This window comes from Bacillus rossius, chromosome 3 (genome assembly GCF_032445375.1).
Source record: "Bacillus rossius redtenbacheri isolate Brsri chromosome 3, Brsri_v3, whole genome shotgun sequence".
Taxonomy (NCBI): Eukaryota; Metazoa; Arthropoda; class Insecta; order Phasmatodea; family Bacillidae; genus Bacillus; species Bacillus rossius.
The window spans coordinates 58102077-58122537 of NC_086332.1; the positions used below are offsets into that span (position 1 = coordinate 58102077).

The 20461-nt window shown below is 35.5% G+C and overlaps 1 protein-coding gene across 1 annotated transcript in view; it reads right to left on the minus strand.

Moving 5' to 3' along the window:
* Positions 1–20461, minus strand: part of LOC134530755 (uncharacterized) — a 98110-nt gene that overhangs the window by 64780 nt on the left and 12869 nt on the right. Inside the window, exons 2-5 of the mRNA XM_063365895.1 lie at positions 16738–19692; positions 11903–11983; positions 9276–9391; positions 7551–7638 (exon numbers count right to left, since the gene is read on the minus strand). Of these exons, the coding sequence (XP_063221965.1) occupies positions 7551–7638; positions 9276–9391; positions 11903–11983; positions 16738–19686 (3234 nt within the window). The 5' untranslated portion in view covers positions 19687–19692. The remainder of the gene's footprint in view (positions 1–7550; positions 7639–9275; positions 9392–11902; positions 11984–16737; positions 19693–20461) is intronic.

The window sequence follows — 20461 nt, forward strand, 5'->3', positions numbered from 1 at the left end:
CAGTGGTGCAAGATGGCGGCCGTTCCGCAGTAGTCACGTGTTTTTTCGTCAGTACCATGCACGTGATTAGAAAAGCCTAATTTTATATCTGAAACAAGTTCATGTAGCTTTAGTGCATCTCAACCTTAAACTGGAGTAACACAAGCATTTTATTGGTTCGTCATCTGTAGAAAATTTCAAATGACATTTGAGGTTATATTGTATCCTGCTAGCATGTCGTCAAACATGAGTTTATGTACTTGTCATTTTTAGATACATCAAAAGACACCAAAATGATTTATGTAATAGAATTTTTTACTAAAGAGCAAATTTTGGGGCACTTTTTTTGTTTGTTAATTAAAAAATTTCGCTTAACTTTCGTTAAGAATAGATTTATCTCATAGAAAAATTCATTTTCGTTTCACTTTCGCGAAACTTGATAAATTTTCTTTCACTTTCATTTCGTGTGGATGAAGTCACTTTCGCACATCCCTACTTTTTGATTCTGGGAAAGATGAGCATAGAAGCTGACTGTTTCACCATTCAGTTGAAGCTATTGCCCTTACGTGCCGCTTTCCCTTAAGAGCTATGATTTTGTATTGACTTATAGTGTTTACAGAGAGATCCCGGTATCATCAACATTGAATATTCGTTCACTTGTAAGTTTGTGCTTATCAACAATGTGCGAGGAGAGAGAAAAATTGTGAAACTGCAATTTTGTTGACTCCCATAGCTCTTGCGCCTAATGTGCATTCTGGTGTTTGAATACTTAGGGTAGTATGTCTACTGAAAAACCCTTTAAAACAATCCTGTCCTGCTAGAACACTTTCTGTCACATATGTGATCTAAGCCATTTTACTTGGCTAGTTGGTAAGTCAAAGATCTTAAAACCTTCATTGTAAGGCCAAAAAGCCTACTTTCCATAAACTTTAGGTATTCGACTAGTCGGATTCTTGTTCAGCATATTTTTAATTTTCCATCAGATTTGTTAACTTTGTAGTCAGGGTTACTCTTTCTTTTATCAATGTATCTTTCTAAAGAATATGACTTAGATACATTAATTTGATGAGAAGCTTTGAGAAATCCCGTTTTACCAGAAATTACAGCTTCCACTGCTTCTGACATTGCTTTTTCGTCCCATTTTTGTCTGTCAACTTTCCTGATGTAATTTTGCACCATATGGAATTATGACAAAAAATACTTAGAACCTATTTTTGCAATGAAAATATAATGGGGCAGAATGGGACACCATCCTGTTCTGGCTTATCCCGTTCCACCCCAACAAAACATTTTAAATTATGATTTTTCCTGGATTCAAAAGATGTCTATTTTACCTTCATATATCATTAGGCTGTAGCTAATGAATGAAGCATCCTTTAAAAATAAATGTTAGTAGAGGCTGTATACTTCATAAAAAACAACTTACCTTTAGTTGAAAACTGCTTAAAGTTGTAAATTCTCGAGCAAAAAAAAAACATTTGTTGCATAGTTCATGTATAAAGCATAAACCACACAGAACCAAGACGGCTTCTACGGTTGCCTCTGTACTTGCTCAGATAGTTAAAAGTGTCTTCATCAGGTAGCAGCGCTGTCCAGCCTAGAAAACAATGCTATCCCACTGTGCCCTGACTTCTATATGCTATTCAGATAAATTTTGAGCTAGTTGGAGGTTTGGAGTGTCACAAGTTCAATACTCCAGACACAGGTCTGCCATCTGGACAAAATCAATAAAAAAAGTGAGCTCTGCGCATGCATAGACATTAGGGTAACTGATAGGTCACGGATAGGAGACATTAAAATCTGTTCCCTTATATTAAAGGGCTGGCTGTGACCCATCTAAAGGTTTTGGAGCAGTATTGTGCACTAGGAATATGCTTAGGGTACAGGTGTAGTATATTCAACACCTAAACCCTTATTATCGAGTCTTGGAATACCAGCCTAAGGCATTGGAAATATATTGTCTCAAAACAAAATGAAAACCCATTCAGTAACTTTTTTAAAATTAATGGATCCTATTACCGTGTTTTTTTCTCATAATCGTCGCACATTTTATACTAATATCAAGTTTGAAAAGAGTGGATGCGACGTTTATGTGAGAAAAAAAATTGTTAGGTAAAGTTATTCATAAAAACAAAACCCATTCCTGGAAAGTAAATTTATTTAAAAATGAAGTATAAAAGAGCACGCTAAACAATTTAAATTAATAAGTCATGCAACAAAAACCTTTCTTCAACTTTAAATAGAAAAACAAAATCTGTGACCCGAATGCGAGCCTGAACGAACTTGCAAATCGGTATCCAATCTTCTGGACCCATTTGGTTAAATATCTCCTCGCAAAGTTTTTTTACATTTGTCAAATTGCACGTAACATTTCTTGAAGCTACTCCTCCTTTAACTTTAGCCCATGTGCTTTCCATCGGATTCAAATCCGGATGACAAGGGGGCAGACAAAGTAATGTGTGGCCACTATTTACCAATAGTCTGTCTGCCGAGTACTGCACTTGCGAAGGTTTGTGCTTCTTTATGAGGTTGTACAAGTTTGGTTTGAGCATGTCGCTAGTAAAGGAAATATTCTCCTTACTTAACCACTGCTGCATTTCCAATTTTGTCGAGCTGGAGGTAGGCGTTTTATTTATTTTTACATTGTGATAGAGAGCATTATCTATCACAACAACACTGTTTGGTGGAAGATTTGGTATTAATTGTTCGGTGAGCCATTTTTCATAATTATCTTTATTCATGTTTTAGTGATAATCCCCTGTTGCCTGGTGCGACTTCCACATTGCAAGAGCATTTGGGATAAAACCTTTTTCGCCACCTGCGTGAATCATTATTAATCTTTGACCCTTCACGACAGGCACTAGTAAACCATTTGAGGACATGTCACTTCACATTTTATTTTTTGCATGAGACGACAATATGTACTACTCATCCATGTATATACCGTATTTACTCGCATATAGGTTGCGTCATTTTACCAGATTTGATGGGGAAAAAATGAAGTGCGACCTATATGTGAAGAAAATTTTTTTAAAATTTTTAAATTTTTTTTTTTCAATACAGTAGAATCCCGCCGATGCGACCCCCCTCTGATGCGTCCATTCCGTTTATACGACCGTTTTTTGAGAAACCGTGAAAAATTTGAGCAGAGAAAGTCGAAAATTTGAGTAAAATCGGCTGAAAAACAAGTCTGTTACACTTTGTTGGGCGCTGTGTGTTCACGTTTCTCTTGGTGACAGCTGTACTGTAAGCAGGCAGGCATACAAAAGACGGCTAAAAATAGATACCACCCCTCTAGACTGTCCACGCGGCGGCAGTGTCTAGCCGAGCTCGGCGCGTCCACTATCGCACGAAAAACCACTGTGGTAGCTTCTGCGAGAGCATAAGAAACTCGTCCGGCCAGGCTGGCGGCTTGACATCATATGTGACGTGACGCTTACCTCTCCCATCCCCTGCTAATTCTTCAAGGCTCATCCCTCCCAGAGCCACAAACCATGTAAAAACACCCTCCCCCCCTTTTCCAACTAACATTTCAACACATTCCCTCCCTTATTTCAACATTCTGCGTGAGAAACTGTCAGCATCCTCCTCCCCTCCCACACCGCGTGCGGCAAAAGCCAGGTTGTATAGTCCATTCTCGGTAAAATAAATATTTTTATGGGCTTATATGACTGTCCTTCGCCGTTAATAAATACTTTATAAGTTTAAGTTATTATGATACAATTTGTTTATTAGTCACACAGCAGTTTCTGCTGAAAAATCACTAATACCTCGAATTTTATTGAATAGAAAAATCTAGCAGGGCCGTAAATATATTTATTTTACTGCATAGTTACTTTTCCATCTGCATTGAAACTTTTTTTTTTCTTTTTTTTTTTTTTTTTTTTTTTACTCTGTGAAAGGTTGTGGAAAAGATAATTGCTTGAGCTGTCAAAATAAACATCGCTGACGGCAAGGGCGGGAGCGCATCCTGTCGGTCTGTCGCTGTGATTATCTACTCCAAAAACATGTCACAGCATTTCAGGATAGCACTGTTCTTATATCTTTCGTTTATAGCCTAATGTTTTCTACCTGATCCACAAGTTCCTTCGCCACGTTTTGAACGAAAATAACAACCAGCCGGCTAGCATAGCCGAACTCACGTGACGTGAATTCACTTAGCGTGAGTATTTATCGGAACCCATAACGAAAACCGCTGTAGATATAAAAAATCATAACAGGCCTTTTTTATTCGTAATTAAATTTACTACAACTTTTATTCTGTGCATTTTTTCAATGCAAAGCACTGCTTTCGAGTTATAGTCTACAATTAAGACATTTTAAGAAGTCAGGAATCTAACTTGACTTCAATTTTCTATATTCGGTTATTACGAGTTCTTGTTGTTACAACAATTTATCACGCCATTATCAGCTCTCGTAGTAGCGGAATTTTACAGTACCCGTTAACTCTTTCGTGCACGGCGCGCCGGCCGTTCACGTCATTAAATTACCGGTGCGATTTATATGGGGGGAATCTTAAATACCAAGTTCAAGACCTCAAATTATGGGTGCCACCTATATGCGATGGCGACATATATGTGAGTAAATACGGTAATTGTGCGTTCATCGTTTCTATATTAAAGCATACTCTTGAGATATTCTATACGTTTATGCCGAATATCTGATTTTTCTATTAAAAGTAAGCGCTGCGATTTGGTTTTCTGCCACCTGAATCCTAGCTTCTTCAAAGTCGTCCTTAAGGTTATATTGCTACCTTGGTAATTTATGTCGTTCTTTAGTTTACGTCGTACAGTTTCGACAGTCAGCACACATTTTTCAAATAAGTAAAAATTGTACACAGTATGTTGTACCACAGCTTCATCAAAGGTGTCAAGTTCGTGTTTACATGTTTTCTTTCACTTCTTGTTGGGCGTCTCGAAAGTTGTTCCTTCACCAGCTTCATTCCTCTTTGCCTCCCTTTTAATTGTTTGTATAGTCATGCGAGACACACCCGTCACCTTAGCTGTTCTCAGCTGTGCTTTCTATAGTGAAATGGAGGGTTCTTGCAGTCGCGTTTCATTTTCCATAAACTGCAGAACGTTATAGACAATTTCCCGTGCCTGCGAGTGCAGTTTTTTACTCTTAACTTTTGACAACACTGGAGGCATTTTATGTATAAAGTTGTACTTTACTGAAGCACTGCACTACATATGTAACACTGGCTCTGAACAAAAGTGATACACTACATGCACACAAACCTCAGATTCAAAACTGTAAACGAAAATGTTTAGTAAGTACCACGGATGTGTTAACGAACGTATTCGTCGGATTTCACCAAAAGGACTAAGTTTTCACTCTGTGCAGTTGCGTGTAGCCCCTGTTATCAAGTTACGCATTATCGCTCGTTGCCGCGCCACGTATGCCTTCCCCAATGTCGTGACTCACATACACACATTGATTTTCTAACCGTCACCCAGGCTCGGAGTTATGTTGCGTCTACTGTAGTTAACTTGGCACTCGACAGAAAACGCACATTGCATGCAATCGGCTAGATATTGAATTCGACTACGTGTGCGCGCTCTATACGGAAAGCAACATAACCAAACATGAATGATGCCAACTAGCGCTGTCTAAATATTTAAAACTGGTACTCCACAGCGACACAGATGATCAGATAAAGGTTTATAACATTTAAAAACATCTTTAAAAGATAATTTACACATCAGACTTTATATTTCTGGTAATGTCGGAATAAATACTGGATTTCAATTTTAAAATAGATCGTTTTATACAGAAAACAAACAGCTCGGAATCTAATAGCGGGACCAAAAACATCATGCAATGATTACGCGAGAGGTTGTTTTATCCAAATTTTGACACCCTAAAATATAGGTGCGACGATTATGCGATAAAAGAGGGTAGTTATGCAGAATGTTACTAAAAGAGTTGACATACACACAGTAAATAATAAGTTGATTATTGCATAATGAGCAGCTAACATTTAGTCAGGGTCACTCACATCTTGGCTTGTGTACACAACTTTTACTTTGTTTCATTATTCCTTGATACTTGAAAATATTTTCAACATTTGCTAGTACATAGTTCTAGAGCAAGTTAATGAGATATTTTTTTAAATAAAACAAAAAAATTATGAATTTAAAAGCATTGTTGTTTTTGATATGTTCACTAAAGTCAATGTTTTTCTGCATGTGTATATACACACGCACGCGCGCACACGCACACAGGCAGAGCTGAAAGAGTTTTTTACGGGCATGGGTACTGTGAGGTGGACTGCAGCTTACCCCCATGCCCTGATAAAATGGCAGTTAAGCCATTTCTTCCAACTTTGATAGCAGTATTGTCTGCAGCCAGGGGGCTGTTATTGGCTAGGAACTACTTTATTGCGCCCTGATCCACCTATTTTTTAGCTTGAAACTTTTGCGTGTGAACTAACTTGTAGGACATCAATAATAGTGGTTAAACATTTTCTGAAATTAGACTTCATAAGAATAAGTGAGCTTGCTAAACAGTGGTGAATTCAAATTCCCTCATTTGGAGTGTGGCGGAGGGATACGGAGTGCCGGCGGAAGAGGGGAGAGAGGAAGAAAGGCAAGATGGAGGATGGGACTCTGAGAGAAAAACGTGGGTGTAAGGTGCACAGGGGAGGAGTAAGGAAGCGAGACTGCAAAAGGACTGGATCAACGTGTTGCAAGTTGGTTGAGTGGAAGTGATGCGACAAAGTCTTGTGTAGCCATTTTTTGGTAACCACTAAACTGCTGGAAAATCCCTTTGGTTGGGGAGTTGTGCAACAACCAATGGCGCCCGAACAAACGTGAGTCGGGGGTGAAAAACGTTACAGTACCCTTTGAAGCTGATTTTCAGAAAACCTTGTTCTCAGTTCATGACCACGATGTTATATAAGGAAAACCACTGCAAAGTTAAGTCTGTAGGGCATATACTTGAAAAACAAGAATTTTTTTTATCTTTAATGCCTTCAAAAAAATTTGTAGAATTTATTGTTGAAAATAGGGAATCTTTAAATAGCCCCTTGGAAGCTGATTTTCATAAAATCTGTTCTTAGCTGATGTCTATGTACCAAAAAGAAAATTGAACAAATTTAAGAACTTGCTATGAGGCATCAACAATTAAATAACTGTTGCCAGGAGACAAAGAAAATGTTAACAATGCAAGAACAGCTGCCTTGGAGGCAAAGACAACAATGCAACAGCTATTGCCACTGAGATTTTCGAACAAAAACAGGAATTTTGATCTTTAATGCTTCACAACTCCTCTTGGGAGCTGATTCTTGTAAAATCCCTTATTGTGGATGCCTATGTAGCAAAAGGAATTTACGTGCCAAATGTCAAGTCTGTAGGTCTTATAGTTGCGGAGAATCCGTGATGAGCGAGTCAATGAATGGTGTTTTGCTTGTTTGTATGTTTGTGTATGCTTGTGCTTGTGTGCATATGCGCATATACAAATCACAAAAATTTTTGAACTCATTTTATTCATAATTTCAGAAAGAGAGTCAATTTTAATACTGCCACTATTTGTTATTTTAAAGTAAAAAAATAACTCAACTAGCACTTTACCTGCAAAGTCTTCAGGCTGAATTCTGAATCACACTCTGTGAAACAGGTAAAAGTAGTTTTGCAATCACCAATTGCCACTTCAACACCCCTGGAACATAGCAGGAGATGAACCAATTACAAGCATATAAGACCATAACTTTTGTCCTCTTCAATAATGCAAAATATTTTGAAGGAAAAAAATCTGCAATTTGGATAGATGCTATTTATTGATCCATGCTTTCTCACTTCTTCCCTGGAGGCCTATTCTTGAGTTGTTTACAAGTTTATTTCAAAATGATGAATCTCACTATTATTTAAAAATATAAAACTCATAAACTGCTATTCTGGAGGGTCACAATTCCAAATGTGAATCATTGTACAAGATTATTTCACATTCTGAACTTCCAGTTAAGAGTAAGTTATAATTGATAAGAAAGTTCACAGAGATTTTATAAATGGAACAAATTAAATGGGGACTGATCCTTTATAAAAACATTGGCAAAAAACACTGAAATTCAATCAAATTATCACATATGAGATACAAATGCTAGCAAAATATTTTTAATATCTTTTTAAATATTTGAAATTAATTTTGACAAATATTTGGAGGCTTTTAACGTGAAACAGACGGTGCGGACTGAAAATGTGCTGTGGTGCGCCATTGAAAAATGATGAATATAACAAACCCTTTAATCTATGCTACTAACATATAATTTTAGCAGCAATAAATTATGTGACCACAAAAGAATATAATATAAAAATTTAAAACAGCATAACGGCAAAAAAACACATATATCCATAAAATACAAAAATAGAAATGATTTTTAATAAAATCTTAAACTTCAAAGATATAAGCTTTTTTAAAATTTAAAAACAAAGATTTTTGAAAGGGCATAAATAAAAAAAACAAAATATCATCAAAAGATTTCCAGTGCTACAAACTTTGATTTCCAAAAAAGGAAATATTTTCACAGTTTTTCATTTAGAGCTAAACTTTCTGAGATATATGCCTTTTTAGTAATTTATTATAAGCATAGCTTTTCGTAAGGTGCCTAATAATGAATACAAAAAAACACTTTAAATTAATAATTAAGGTATGTTCTATTTATGTAGCTGTATTTAAAATGTTACTCTATTGTTACACTTACATTTTCTATTTTATTTATTTATTGTCTTTATTTTAAGTGGCGAGGTTAACCACATACATCTTTACTAACTAGGTACATGCAAACTTAACTTGATAAATACTATAGCCTAGAAATACCAAAAATTGTCACAAATACATGTAAATAAAAACTGAATTAACATATCTATGGAGTAGGCTAATTTTGTGCTTCATGATACGCTTGTCTCCAAGGTACAAATTACTCTTTGGCATTACTGAGTTAGGGAGTCATTGATAAGCATAACTATATATAAGATTGTACTTTGCCTAACAGTGAAAATGTTTGAATAAGGATTGAAAGCTTTTCAAGGCTGTTCAAATAAATCTTTGGAAAATAAAATATTTAAAGGATTTTTCAAAAATATCAAATTACACAATCTCACCATGCTGGTAGAAAGTGAAAATTACTCCAAAAGGAATGATTTTTATTTCCAAACAGTTTTTTACTACTTAGGTAATATATTCCACTGAGATCATAAGGAAATTTGCTATGGAATGAGTTACAAGATCAAGATTTCCCCCCCCCCCCCCTTTTTTTCCCCCCATCATGCTAAAATGCCAAATGCATGACAACTGCTCACCTCTGGATACATTCCCTGCAGAAGAGATGGCCTTCATTACAAGTACCAATGTCCTGGAGGAGAACTTCATCATTGCCGCAACATGCACATTCAAGGAGTTCATTCCTCAATTTGGCCTGGAAATATAGGGAGCAACTAAGAGAACCATCATTCAGCAGTATTCTGTACAATTGCGAACCGAGTACCAAAGATCTTTCAATATTGTAAGAAGTATAATATTAAAAAATACTAAAAAACACTGAAAAACTTAAATACAAGCTCAATATGCTTTAAATCAATGCACAGTTGATAACTTACAAGTAATAGTATATGCACAAACCAAAGAAACAAAGTCGCATATCTCACACTATCTGCACTCCACTTTATTTTTAAACCATACAATAATGCATTTCCATTCTTTTTATCAAAATTTCCTCACTTACTTATATAAGTCACTAACTACAGCAGTGGATGAAGTCCCTATATGTGCAAAATGAGTGCACCAGAACAAAATGAAATGTATCTATACAAGCAATGCATGCAACAAGCCAACACTTCACCTGCAACAAATAAGTGATTCCAACGTTTGACACACTAAAGCAGCAGCAGCATCATTATGAGTGTATCACAGCGAAGGTGAATGACATAAATTAAAACTGATCCTCTGGGATATCAAACATAAACCAATCAAAGTACAACGTATTTGTGGAATTTAGGAGCTCTTAAGGAAAGAAATGTCCAAAAATGGTGTATTATACCACTAAACTTGGTAAATTTTTGAGCAGAATACCCCACACACTTCAATGCAAATTTTTGCCAGACTGCTCCAATAAAAGAGTATAAAGATTACACCGGACTGCTTGCTGTGTTTATTCCTTGTTTAAAATCACAACAAATGGGCGAATGCGCAGTGCCCATGCTCTAAGCAGGGAGTGGCGCAAGTTCGAGATTATAAACGAGAGGGGGCAAAGTCAAAATTGACAAACACACTATTTTGTTTGCTTTCCTACAATTGCTAACTTCAATTTAGGACCACAATAAACGGATGCGCATAAATTTTTAGCCAAAATCAATTTTGTGTCACACATTTTTGTTTTGCATTACTTGTGATAAACATGCCTTACAGTAGAAAGCAACACAAAGTCATTCCAATTCACAATAGAGACAAAGAAAATGATAAAATCACAAACCAGTTAGAGTTCTTGAAAGTTTTATATGTTGCCCATGTCATGACATTTACAAAGCTCATATAAAATTATCATGATCAAAAAATTTACATATCTGCTAATCCAAAATTTGATTTATGGTTGGCACCATAGTGGTTTGTGCATCTGATGTGCAGCCATTATTTAAATGATACACATTGTCATTCAGTGGTGAAAAATGTAAAGTCAACTACCCATTTGTCTGACTGTCTGAAATATCACAAAGTCTGTTGCTAAATTGTGATTACCCCATGCAAGTTAAAAGAAGAAAAAAAACTGAATCATTACAGCCTTCCATGTTTGAAAATAAAATAAAACTGATAAGCTTAAGGTCAGCTATGCCACAAATGTTCACTTACAAGGCTTCAGCACATTCATACATCAAAAGGTAGGGATTGCCAAGATTAAGATTATAATGATGTACAATGAAGGGAAGAAGAGAAGGGAAGAAGGGAAGAAGGGAAGAAGGGAAGAAGGAAAGAAGGAAAGAAGGGAAGAAGGAAAGAAGGGAAGAAGGAAAGAAGGAAGGAAGGAGGAAGGGAGGGGAGAAAAGGCCTATAATTGGCTAGAGGTCACATGACTGATCAACAGACAGGTGATGGAAAATTGTGACTGCAGCTTAAATGATATTCATGGCAAGGGTAACGTAAAATCCAAACCATCTCATCAGTGCCTCAAGAATTAATTTTTGTTTTTTTCGTAACTCAATGCTTACCTGGCCAAATATTTTTTTAAATATTAAAAAGTAGACGAATACTTCCATAAAATTATAGCAGACATAAAAAAATTTCAACATAAATTATAAAAGTTAACACGTGCTTCTACTGACAAGACAAATAAACAGATATTCATTAACTTCATTTCTGAAAGACACAAATGTCTTGGTGGCTGGCCCCATTAACTAGTCAGTCTTTGAAACAGCACAGATCAAGCTGTCTTTCCTGATGGACAATTATAAAACTATTTACTTAGTATCATCTTGTAAATTTACTGCATTGATACACATCTGCACCACAGATTCTCACTCACCAAGATGTTTGGCATGTACAGTGAGCACATACAAGGATAACTCACAGACTATTTTATATTAACGGTACAAATAATTAAAAAAAATCACATTAATTATATGTATAGAGCCAAAGTGGTGCAGAGGTAAGACACGAAAACTAGTGTTTCAGAGAACAGGTTTGAATCCTGGTTTGGCCATTTTGATCTTGGTCCCCATGGTAGATTACTTCCCTAAAAACCCTGCTCTGTAAAGTTGTGTGTTCTTCACTGCCGTTGATACATCAAGCCCATATAAAATTAAAAAGGATAAACAAAGAAAATTATATTTAAAAATTTCCCATTAAATTATGGTATATATCTTAATCAAATATTGCAAGCAATTTATACATCTAAAAAAGGCTCTGGCATAAAAAAAAAACATGTGTTTGCACTTACTTCTTCAAATGCTGCTTTCTTAGCAGACTCTTTGTTTTTAATATAGTCTTCAATTAGTTGCCTATTCTCAATAAATGCCACCTGAAAAAACACAAATTGAAGACATTTGTTTTGGATATCGACACGTGGCAAATCAAACTCACATATATTCAGTTCAACCCTGGCATTCTGTAATGATAATGTACATTGAATGTGAAGGAATACAGGTACAGTCATTTGGGGTAACTTTGTACCCCTCAGGGTAACATTGTACCAGTCCCTCATTTCACTTAAAATGTTTTTTTCAAATTACCCTTGCTGCTCATAGTAAAGGTTGCAGGAAAGTTTAATTTTGTCATGTTTTGTGCAGAAGCATTACAAGTTATCCATCTTGTGTGCACAGTCTTTGGGAAGCAGTAGTAGTTATTCTATGGTGGTATAAAGTGCGCCTTTTTGTAGACCGACTTCAAGTTGCAACAGTAAGTAAAATTTGTTACTATTAAGTGTAGTGTTTATCCTTAAATGCTTTAGTTAGCTTATTAATTATGGTATCTGTTTATTTGAATGATATAATGGCGTATTTAATTAAAACGGAACCTTATAAAAATATCACTGCATTTTCAAACATGTTTTGGGGTAACATTGTACCGGTACAATGTTGCCCCAAATGTGGTCCAAAGTTATCTTGATATACATCACTTGTAATATAATTACATGTTTAGGAATTTACTTGTTGTATATTACGATATTAAATTGAAATAACATTGTTTTTCAATAACTTTTACTGAAATCACTACAGGTTGTAAATATATACATACATGTTTAAATATTAGTAGTGAACTTGTTACTCATTGAATTACATTAAAAAATTTGTTTACACACAGCATTATTTGCAGATTTTAATACTATATGTGTAGGTACCTAAATATTAAAAATAATATTATTACATACTCAAATGTTAACAGTTTTTTTGTTCATCTCAGATATGGTGCGGAAACGACCAGTTCAACCCGGAACGAGACAGTATGGCACGAAAACAAGGTACTCAGCAGATCTGTTAGACAAAATTATTGAAGATGTAACTGCAGGTCGTATTGGTCAGCGAGAAGCAGCTAGAGTGTATGGAGTTCCAAGACAGACAATTGTTAACAAAATAAAAAATAGACATACTCGTAAAGTCGGACGCCCTATTATATTTTCTCCAGAAGAAGAAATTGTTTTTGTAAGGCACTGCATAGCTGTTAGTGATATGGGTATTTCCATTTCACTCTTTGATTTACGATTGATTGTTAAATCGTACATAGATTCTGCAAAAAGGAAAGTACGTTGCTTTCCTGGAAATATGCCAGGATGGGAATGGGGTAAGTCATTCATTGAAAGACACAAATCTGAAATCGGTGAAAGGTTTGCCACTAACATTTCAAGAAAAAGAGCTCTCGTGAATGAGGCAACAATAAAGAAGTTCTTTGAGCAGTTTGAAATGGAAACTGTAAATGTTCTACCAGAAAACATGTACAATTATGACGAGTCTGGATTCCATGACGCCCCTTCAAAAGGAAAAGTATTGATCCATATGGGGCATGCAGACATCCAGAGAAAATTCTCAACACATAAAAGTCTTGTTACACTGTAATGTTCTGCGGCAATGCTGTGGGCGAATTCATACTCCCTTATATTATATTTAAGGGAAAACTGAAGTGGACAGACTGGCTGTATAATGCACCTCATGGAACAAAACTTAATTCATCTGAAAGTGGTTGGATGGATCAAACTGTGTTTGATGATTGGTTTGAGTTTCACTTTCTTCCAGTTGCCATAAGGAAAGAGGGGGAAAAAAAATACTGATTGAGGACAATTTGTCCTCCCATATTTCAATTAAAACTTTGAATTTATGTGAAGAAAACAATATAAGCATCATATGCCTCCCGCCAAACTCGACACATCTCGTGCAACCACTAGACGTTGCCTACTTCTCATCTTAGAAGACAAACTGGAGACAAGTCCTAGCTGAGAGGAGAAAAACACCAGAAGGAAAGAAGAAAGTGTGTTTACCCAAAGGTGTTTTTAGTGAACTGTTAGCCAAAGCTTTGCTTCGCGGTCAAAGCACAGCATCATCAAACTTGGTTAAAGGTTTTGAGAAGAGTGGCCTTTACCCAGTGGACTGTAACAGAGTACTTGAAGCTCTTCCAGGATATGCGAAACCAGTATCACTCATAAACAGAATGTGTGGGCACTGAGTTCAAGAAATATCTTGAAGATATTAGGGAGTCAGACCTGACTGTTAAAAATGTAAAGAAATACAGACTACCCGTTGAACCAGGAAGAAGTATTTCTGTGGAGGAGGTCAAAGAATACTACATTAACAAAGAATGTGGCAACACACGTGGACAGAAAAGAACACTTTAAGTGAACAGCAGTTCTGAACATCTAGACCGGAACTGTTATACTGACATATCAGAGAATGCATAACGACCAATATCAAGTGCCGGAACAAGAGGAGGGAGAAGATGTAAAGCTAGGTTAGGGATTAGAACAATAGTGCCTACTCCAAAAGAAAACAATGATGAAGAAAGTGCTCCTATTCAACACCTCTTAGCCGAGATAGTTGTTAACAACTGTGATGTGGCCAAAACCAGTGAGCCGGCATCACTGATTGCAGATCGAGACACTGATATCTGTGAATCAGCTTTGGACTATATGCCAAAAGTTCCAAATTTTAACTTCGTGACAAATCAACTTGCTAAACCGACATATGAATAAAATATAGAGGACTTTGTGATAGTTTCATACTAAGGCGCTCATTACCCTGGAAAAGTGATCACAGTAGAACGACAAGATCAAGTGAATACTACTTTATATGAAATAAGCTGTATGAGAAGAAAAGGGAAAACGTGGGTGTGGCCTGAGCAGAAAGATACCATATGGTACCAGGAAGAATATATAATTAAAAAACTTGACGAATCTTGCATGAAACTTGTGAACAAAAGAGGAATGATGCGCATAAATGATCCAATTCTGTGCTCTGATGATGTTGAGTGAATTAGAAACTATATTTTTAGTGAGAAAAAAAAAATGAAGTGTTGTGAATATTGGTGTATATAGTAAATACCATTCTTTATATTTTGAAATACTTGTGAGGTCTAATTGAAGCATGAATGGTTGAAATTGTACATGTTTGTTTTACATTTCACTGTAGATGATCACATGTGTTTGGGTACCAAGATGTGCAGCAAGGTCGAATTAAAATAAAATATTTAACTTGCATTTGTATTTGCACTGTTAATAACATGTCATCGTATTAGATAAGGTAAAATATTGTTTTAACTCTCTGTTTGTTATATAAATTTTTTTATATAAAATTGGTACAAAGTTATCCAAAACATAAGTGTAACTTTGGTCCACTATTAAATCATGATTATTATTTAAATATGAAAATTATATGAATTTTATTTGTTGGCTATATTGTAGTCTGATATCATCTTTAAATAGTTTTGGTCTTAAGAAATTTGTGAATATGATTTGGTAGTGATAAATGCACATTATGTTCATTGTGTGGAACAAAGTTACCCCAAATGACTGTACACAAAAAAGTTTGAAGTGCACTTCCACGAATCTTAAGAATATACTTTGAGAAAATTCCTATCGTAACTACATACACTTTAAGTGAGCCAGAAACAGTAGTTTCATGCCTAACTTCAAATTAAAATTATAACAATCAAATTAGTAACCACTACGAGCCTTAAACTTATGTTAATTAAAGCCCAGTATACACTGCCGTGTGTGCACCTTCTTGTAACCTTGAATTGTAGCAAACTTGTGTTCTGTATACAAGGATTTGCATACTAGCTAGTATAATACTAAAGAGAGTTCTATTTTTTGCTTTCTTGTACAAGTCCAGAGTAAACTAATAGAAAATTATTTTTCAAAGTATCAGAAAAGAAAATTTTTTCCTCATGAATATTAATGCTAGCCTACTTCAGTACTTAAATATACCTATAAATTAAATAAATTTTAGTACAAATTTGCATTTGCTGTCAAAAATATGAGCATTTGAACTTGTATAGTGAATATTGTCCACTGTCTTTCTTGCATTCTAGTTAGAATAAGTGTTAACTTCATTGTTTAGCTTTCATGTTGTCTTCCATGCTCGAAAAAAAGAAGCCTGTGTATACTGGGCTTTAAAACCAACCCTTCCTCCTTCCCTTCCTATCCTTCAGCACAATGTGCTGTGTCCTTACCTTGACATATCAACCAATGCTAGGGTTACCAAACACTCTCTTTTCCCCTGACATAACCTCTTTTTATAGCTTTTTTAATTATCTGGGTGGCTTATTTAAGTTATAAACCAAATATAAATTCAAGTTCACTTGCATTGATTATGGTCTTAGGCCCTATAATATGAATTACATAACCAATTACAATTGGAAAAAGATTCTAGGATGATGAATAGCTATAATATGCAATTATCAAACTTTTAAAATATTTCAGTTCATGTAAATCCTACCTCATCAACTGATCTAAAACCAATCTATTTATCTATAAGCATTACTCATCAACAACAAAGATTTTGCAATTGAAGCTGACTCAAAAGAATAGAAGCTCCACAGCTGGGAATAGCTTGACAGACAATTAAAACTACACTACTTACAGAAAATATAAAATATAAATATTTTTGACAATGCTCTGGAATTACAACTGAAATTGTTTATTAAGTATCAAGAATCATAAATGAGAAAAATGGTAAAATAACACAAATAACTTTCTCATGTGGCATATCTATGCTATAGATATATTTATATTTAAGGCAACATAATTTTTTTTCCCAACTAATCAGACCTATCAAATACATAACTCACCTCTTGTAAAAACTGCAGATCCTGCTTATTTACAGTGTCAACTATTAGAGGTCGCCTGATTTTCAATTTACTATGGTTATGTCCATCAAGAATTTCACATGTTTTGGTAAGATTGAATTGGTAATTTTTAAATTCTGTCAATATGTCATGTTGGCGAGTTCTTGGGTACCTGTTTTTTAAAAATACTATGGCAGCATCCTTGTGAACAGCCTTCTTTTGCTCTAAAAAGTATTTTAACGGATCTGGAAATATTTCAAGAAAACTCTCTACACTGAATTCAGTGGTAACTTTCTTCTTCTGCTTTTCTACTTCCATACGTTTCTGGTAATCTTGGTATGTTGGATAATCTTTCTTCTCCAAAGTATCTGCAATGAAAATTCTCATTTTTTCATCATCATTTCCAATTTCTATACACTTATCCAGAAGATACGTAGGATCTGCTTGGGGAAATATATTCAACAAGCATTCATAGCGATCATCGTCTAGTTTCTGCTGATCTTGAGTGACATCATCAGCTGCTAACTGTTTATCTTCATTTGCAGTGTTGGTAGATGTGATCCGATCAGCATCAGCAACCGGAGTATTTTTCTGGGTACCAGAAGTACCTGGTTGATTAGGATCATTATGATTATTACAAAGTGTCATTGGCATTGGTGCAACTGTATCACCATCACACGTCCTTGCACCTTTCCTAGACTTTTTTACGGGTTTATTAGTGCCCAAAGATGTCTTTCCATGTCTCGAACAACTTCTTTTTCTATTAACAGAGTGATTGTGTTCATGAGAATGATGTGAAGCTGTTTTCTGTACTGCAATTGCAGTTAAAGATTTATTCTGCTTTTGATTACCATTACCTGAAGATGTGTTTGATAAAAGCTTTTCAGCTGAAGTTTTACTCTGATCTAGAAGTTTGTCCAATGGTACTAATTGAATACCTGCTAGTTTATTTTTTAAAGGAAAAGTTAGTGATGCAAGGTCATCAACCTTGGTGCTCGTAACATTTTCAACAGCAATTGTCGGAGCTGCAAACCTCGCACAAGATGCTGCAACAATGGCTGCCACTTCCTCAGATTTTGAATTCTCTCGACCAGCTGCTTTACCAGCTTTCATCCCACTGCTTGATGTTTTATTGATGTCACCTGTATCAACTCTGTTATGTTCTGTATCATTACCACCAACTACATGGATGTTTGAGTTCTGAGCTACATGTTCATAGCTCGTACTGTGAGAACTAGAACTGCCATCAACGGACACAGGTCGTATGCTTAATGGGGGAGCAATGCCATCAACAAAAGTAGAGCTACTGCTGTTCTTCCTGCTTGACACTGAAGTTTCTTGGCTACTGGGCCCACCATGACTACTGCTGGCCTGCTGGAAAACAGTAACCAAATTACGTTTTTGCTCTACATTACATGCTTGCTCAGCTTCCTGATATTCTGGCACTTCATCCACTGCCTCATCTTTAATTTCTGTAGAAATAAAGGGAAACAAATAATTTTTTTCCATCAAACCACTTTCTTGTAATGTAGGCAACGGTTCAACTGCAGGTTCACACATTTTTCCCAAACTGCTTACAGTTTCCAGAAGATCATCAACAATCCTTAACAAATCATCATCAGTCTCTCCATAACGTGAACATACTTTGGCCAGATGCTGGTATCCCAAGTTAGGAAACATTTCTTTTACAGCATCAAAATGCTTATGAGAAGTGTTGCAAGAATACTTTGAAATGTTTAGTGACAAATCAAGGGCTTCAGAGTCAGCTCTATATAAATTCTGAGAGGAGTTTTTGATTTTTTTCGTGGGTGAGGCCTCCGTTTTTCCCGAAGAGTGACGTTTCCCATTTCTTACACTCTCAACAAAAATGACATCGGTTTCAGATTCATGCTTACCTGTTATCTTTCTATCACATAACAAACTACTATCATCATGTAACTCACTGTCTGCAACTGAGACCACTTTGGTTTTAGGAGTTTCTTGAGTGCAAGGGTCCTTTACTTTACAGCAATCATCATCAACATAAATCACTTCATCTGTACAGTGCACAGATTTTGGCCTTAAACTACTTTTACTCACTACACTAACCACATTTGCTTCATTCGGGAAGTCTTGATTGAGAAAATACTTCATCACTACTTGCAGTCTGTTTTCATTGTCTAAATTTGACTCAAGGAATGAAAAAATTTCACCAAAAGTACGCTGTGGAACAACAGTGTGAATGACTCTTGCTTCGCCTAGCAACTTTTCTCGAATATGTTCTTGATCAATAAACTCAACATCATTATAATCATCGTGTTCATGCAGACTAGCTGGAGGGAGTCCTTCAATGCTACTAGACACAGGATCAGAAGGGATTTCATACTCTGTGTTATTGTTTGGATCATTGTTGTTTACATCATAATCAAAATCTAATTCAGCAGATGAAGATTGCACAGTAATGCCATTAGACACTCTGGAAGAGCTGGGCAGTGAAAAAACAGTTTCACTGGTATCCTCCTGCAGGCCTAGGTGGTCCCTAGTATCTTTATTCTTACACGGTTTCACTTCCACTTTGACATCTGCTTGCAAGTCGAGCAGAGATTTTACAGGAACTTTTGAATTCACTCTCACAAAAGCAGATTTTGTCTCATTGTCTGCTCTATTAGATAAAAATGTTCCATCAACACACATGCCAGCAGATGGTACTTCATTTCGCTTTTCTGTAGTTACTTCATCGATCCTCATGTTTGCATGCAAATCATCACTACTCTCACTGTCTGTGCACGAAGTGATAGGAGTGAAGCCGAACTTGTTCAGGAACAATGATGCTACAAAATCTACTCTATCTTCTCTGACACTATGTTGCTCTAACTCTTCATAAATTTGATTCACATCCACTGTGATGTTAAAAAGTGATCCTTCTAGCTTTTGTTTCACTTGCTGAACTTGATTGATCAAATCCATAGCCATCACACCCTAAAAAAGAAAGAAATTTACATCATTGACATTACCATATTAATACACTACAAAAAATTGTCACTTGTAAAATTTACAAAATGAAATCCATAGCCATTAAAACAAACACCAATCTTCCAAAGACATTAAAGCCTGCAAACAAATGTTACAAACATATGTTTCATTTAGATTATGCAATAAAATTGTGTAGTCCTTTAACATAATATTTTCATCAGTTCATGTTTTCAGTAGATAATGCAAGAAACACAGGAAGTGAACTTAGCTAATCATGTTTTAAACTAGCTTCTCACTGTAGAAAGGAGAAATAAAATGCTATTTGAGTTCACCCTACCCTTAAACCAGGGATAACAGTTCTGTTTCACCAGATGTAGCTTTCGTAATTTAATGAAATGCTGTGAAACATTTTATCTATGTCAATTAACAGGAAAAATAAATATGAGGCAGATTATATTGAGTAGGTAAAAAATCATTAACTTATATTTACTTACTTCATTTGCATAGATACCTAATATGTCACTGGCAAGTAAATAGTATTTATCTAATTAAGTAATTGCATTTAACCGTACAGGATAAATAAATAATGAATTTGGTATGTCATTTCGGAAGATAAAGTACATAGTATGAGTGATATACAGACAACTGAAGTACTGTAACTGCTTACTATTAGGCAGATTTTGAAGAAAGACTAAATATTGTAGCTATTCAACATAGTGAGACTTCTGGAAATTTTTTTATATAGATTTTCATTTTTGGTCGTTAGGCCCCAGAA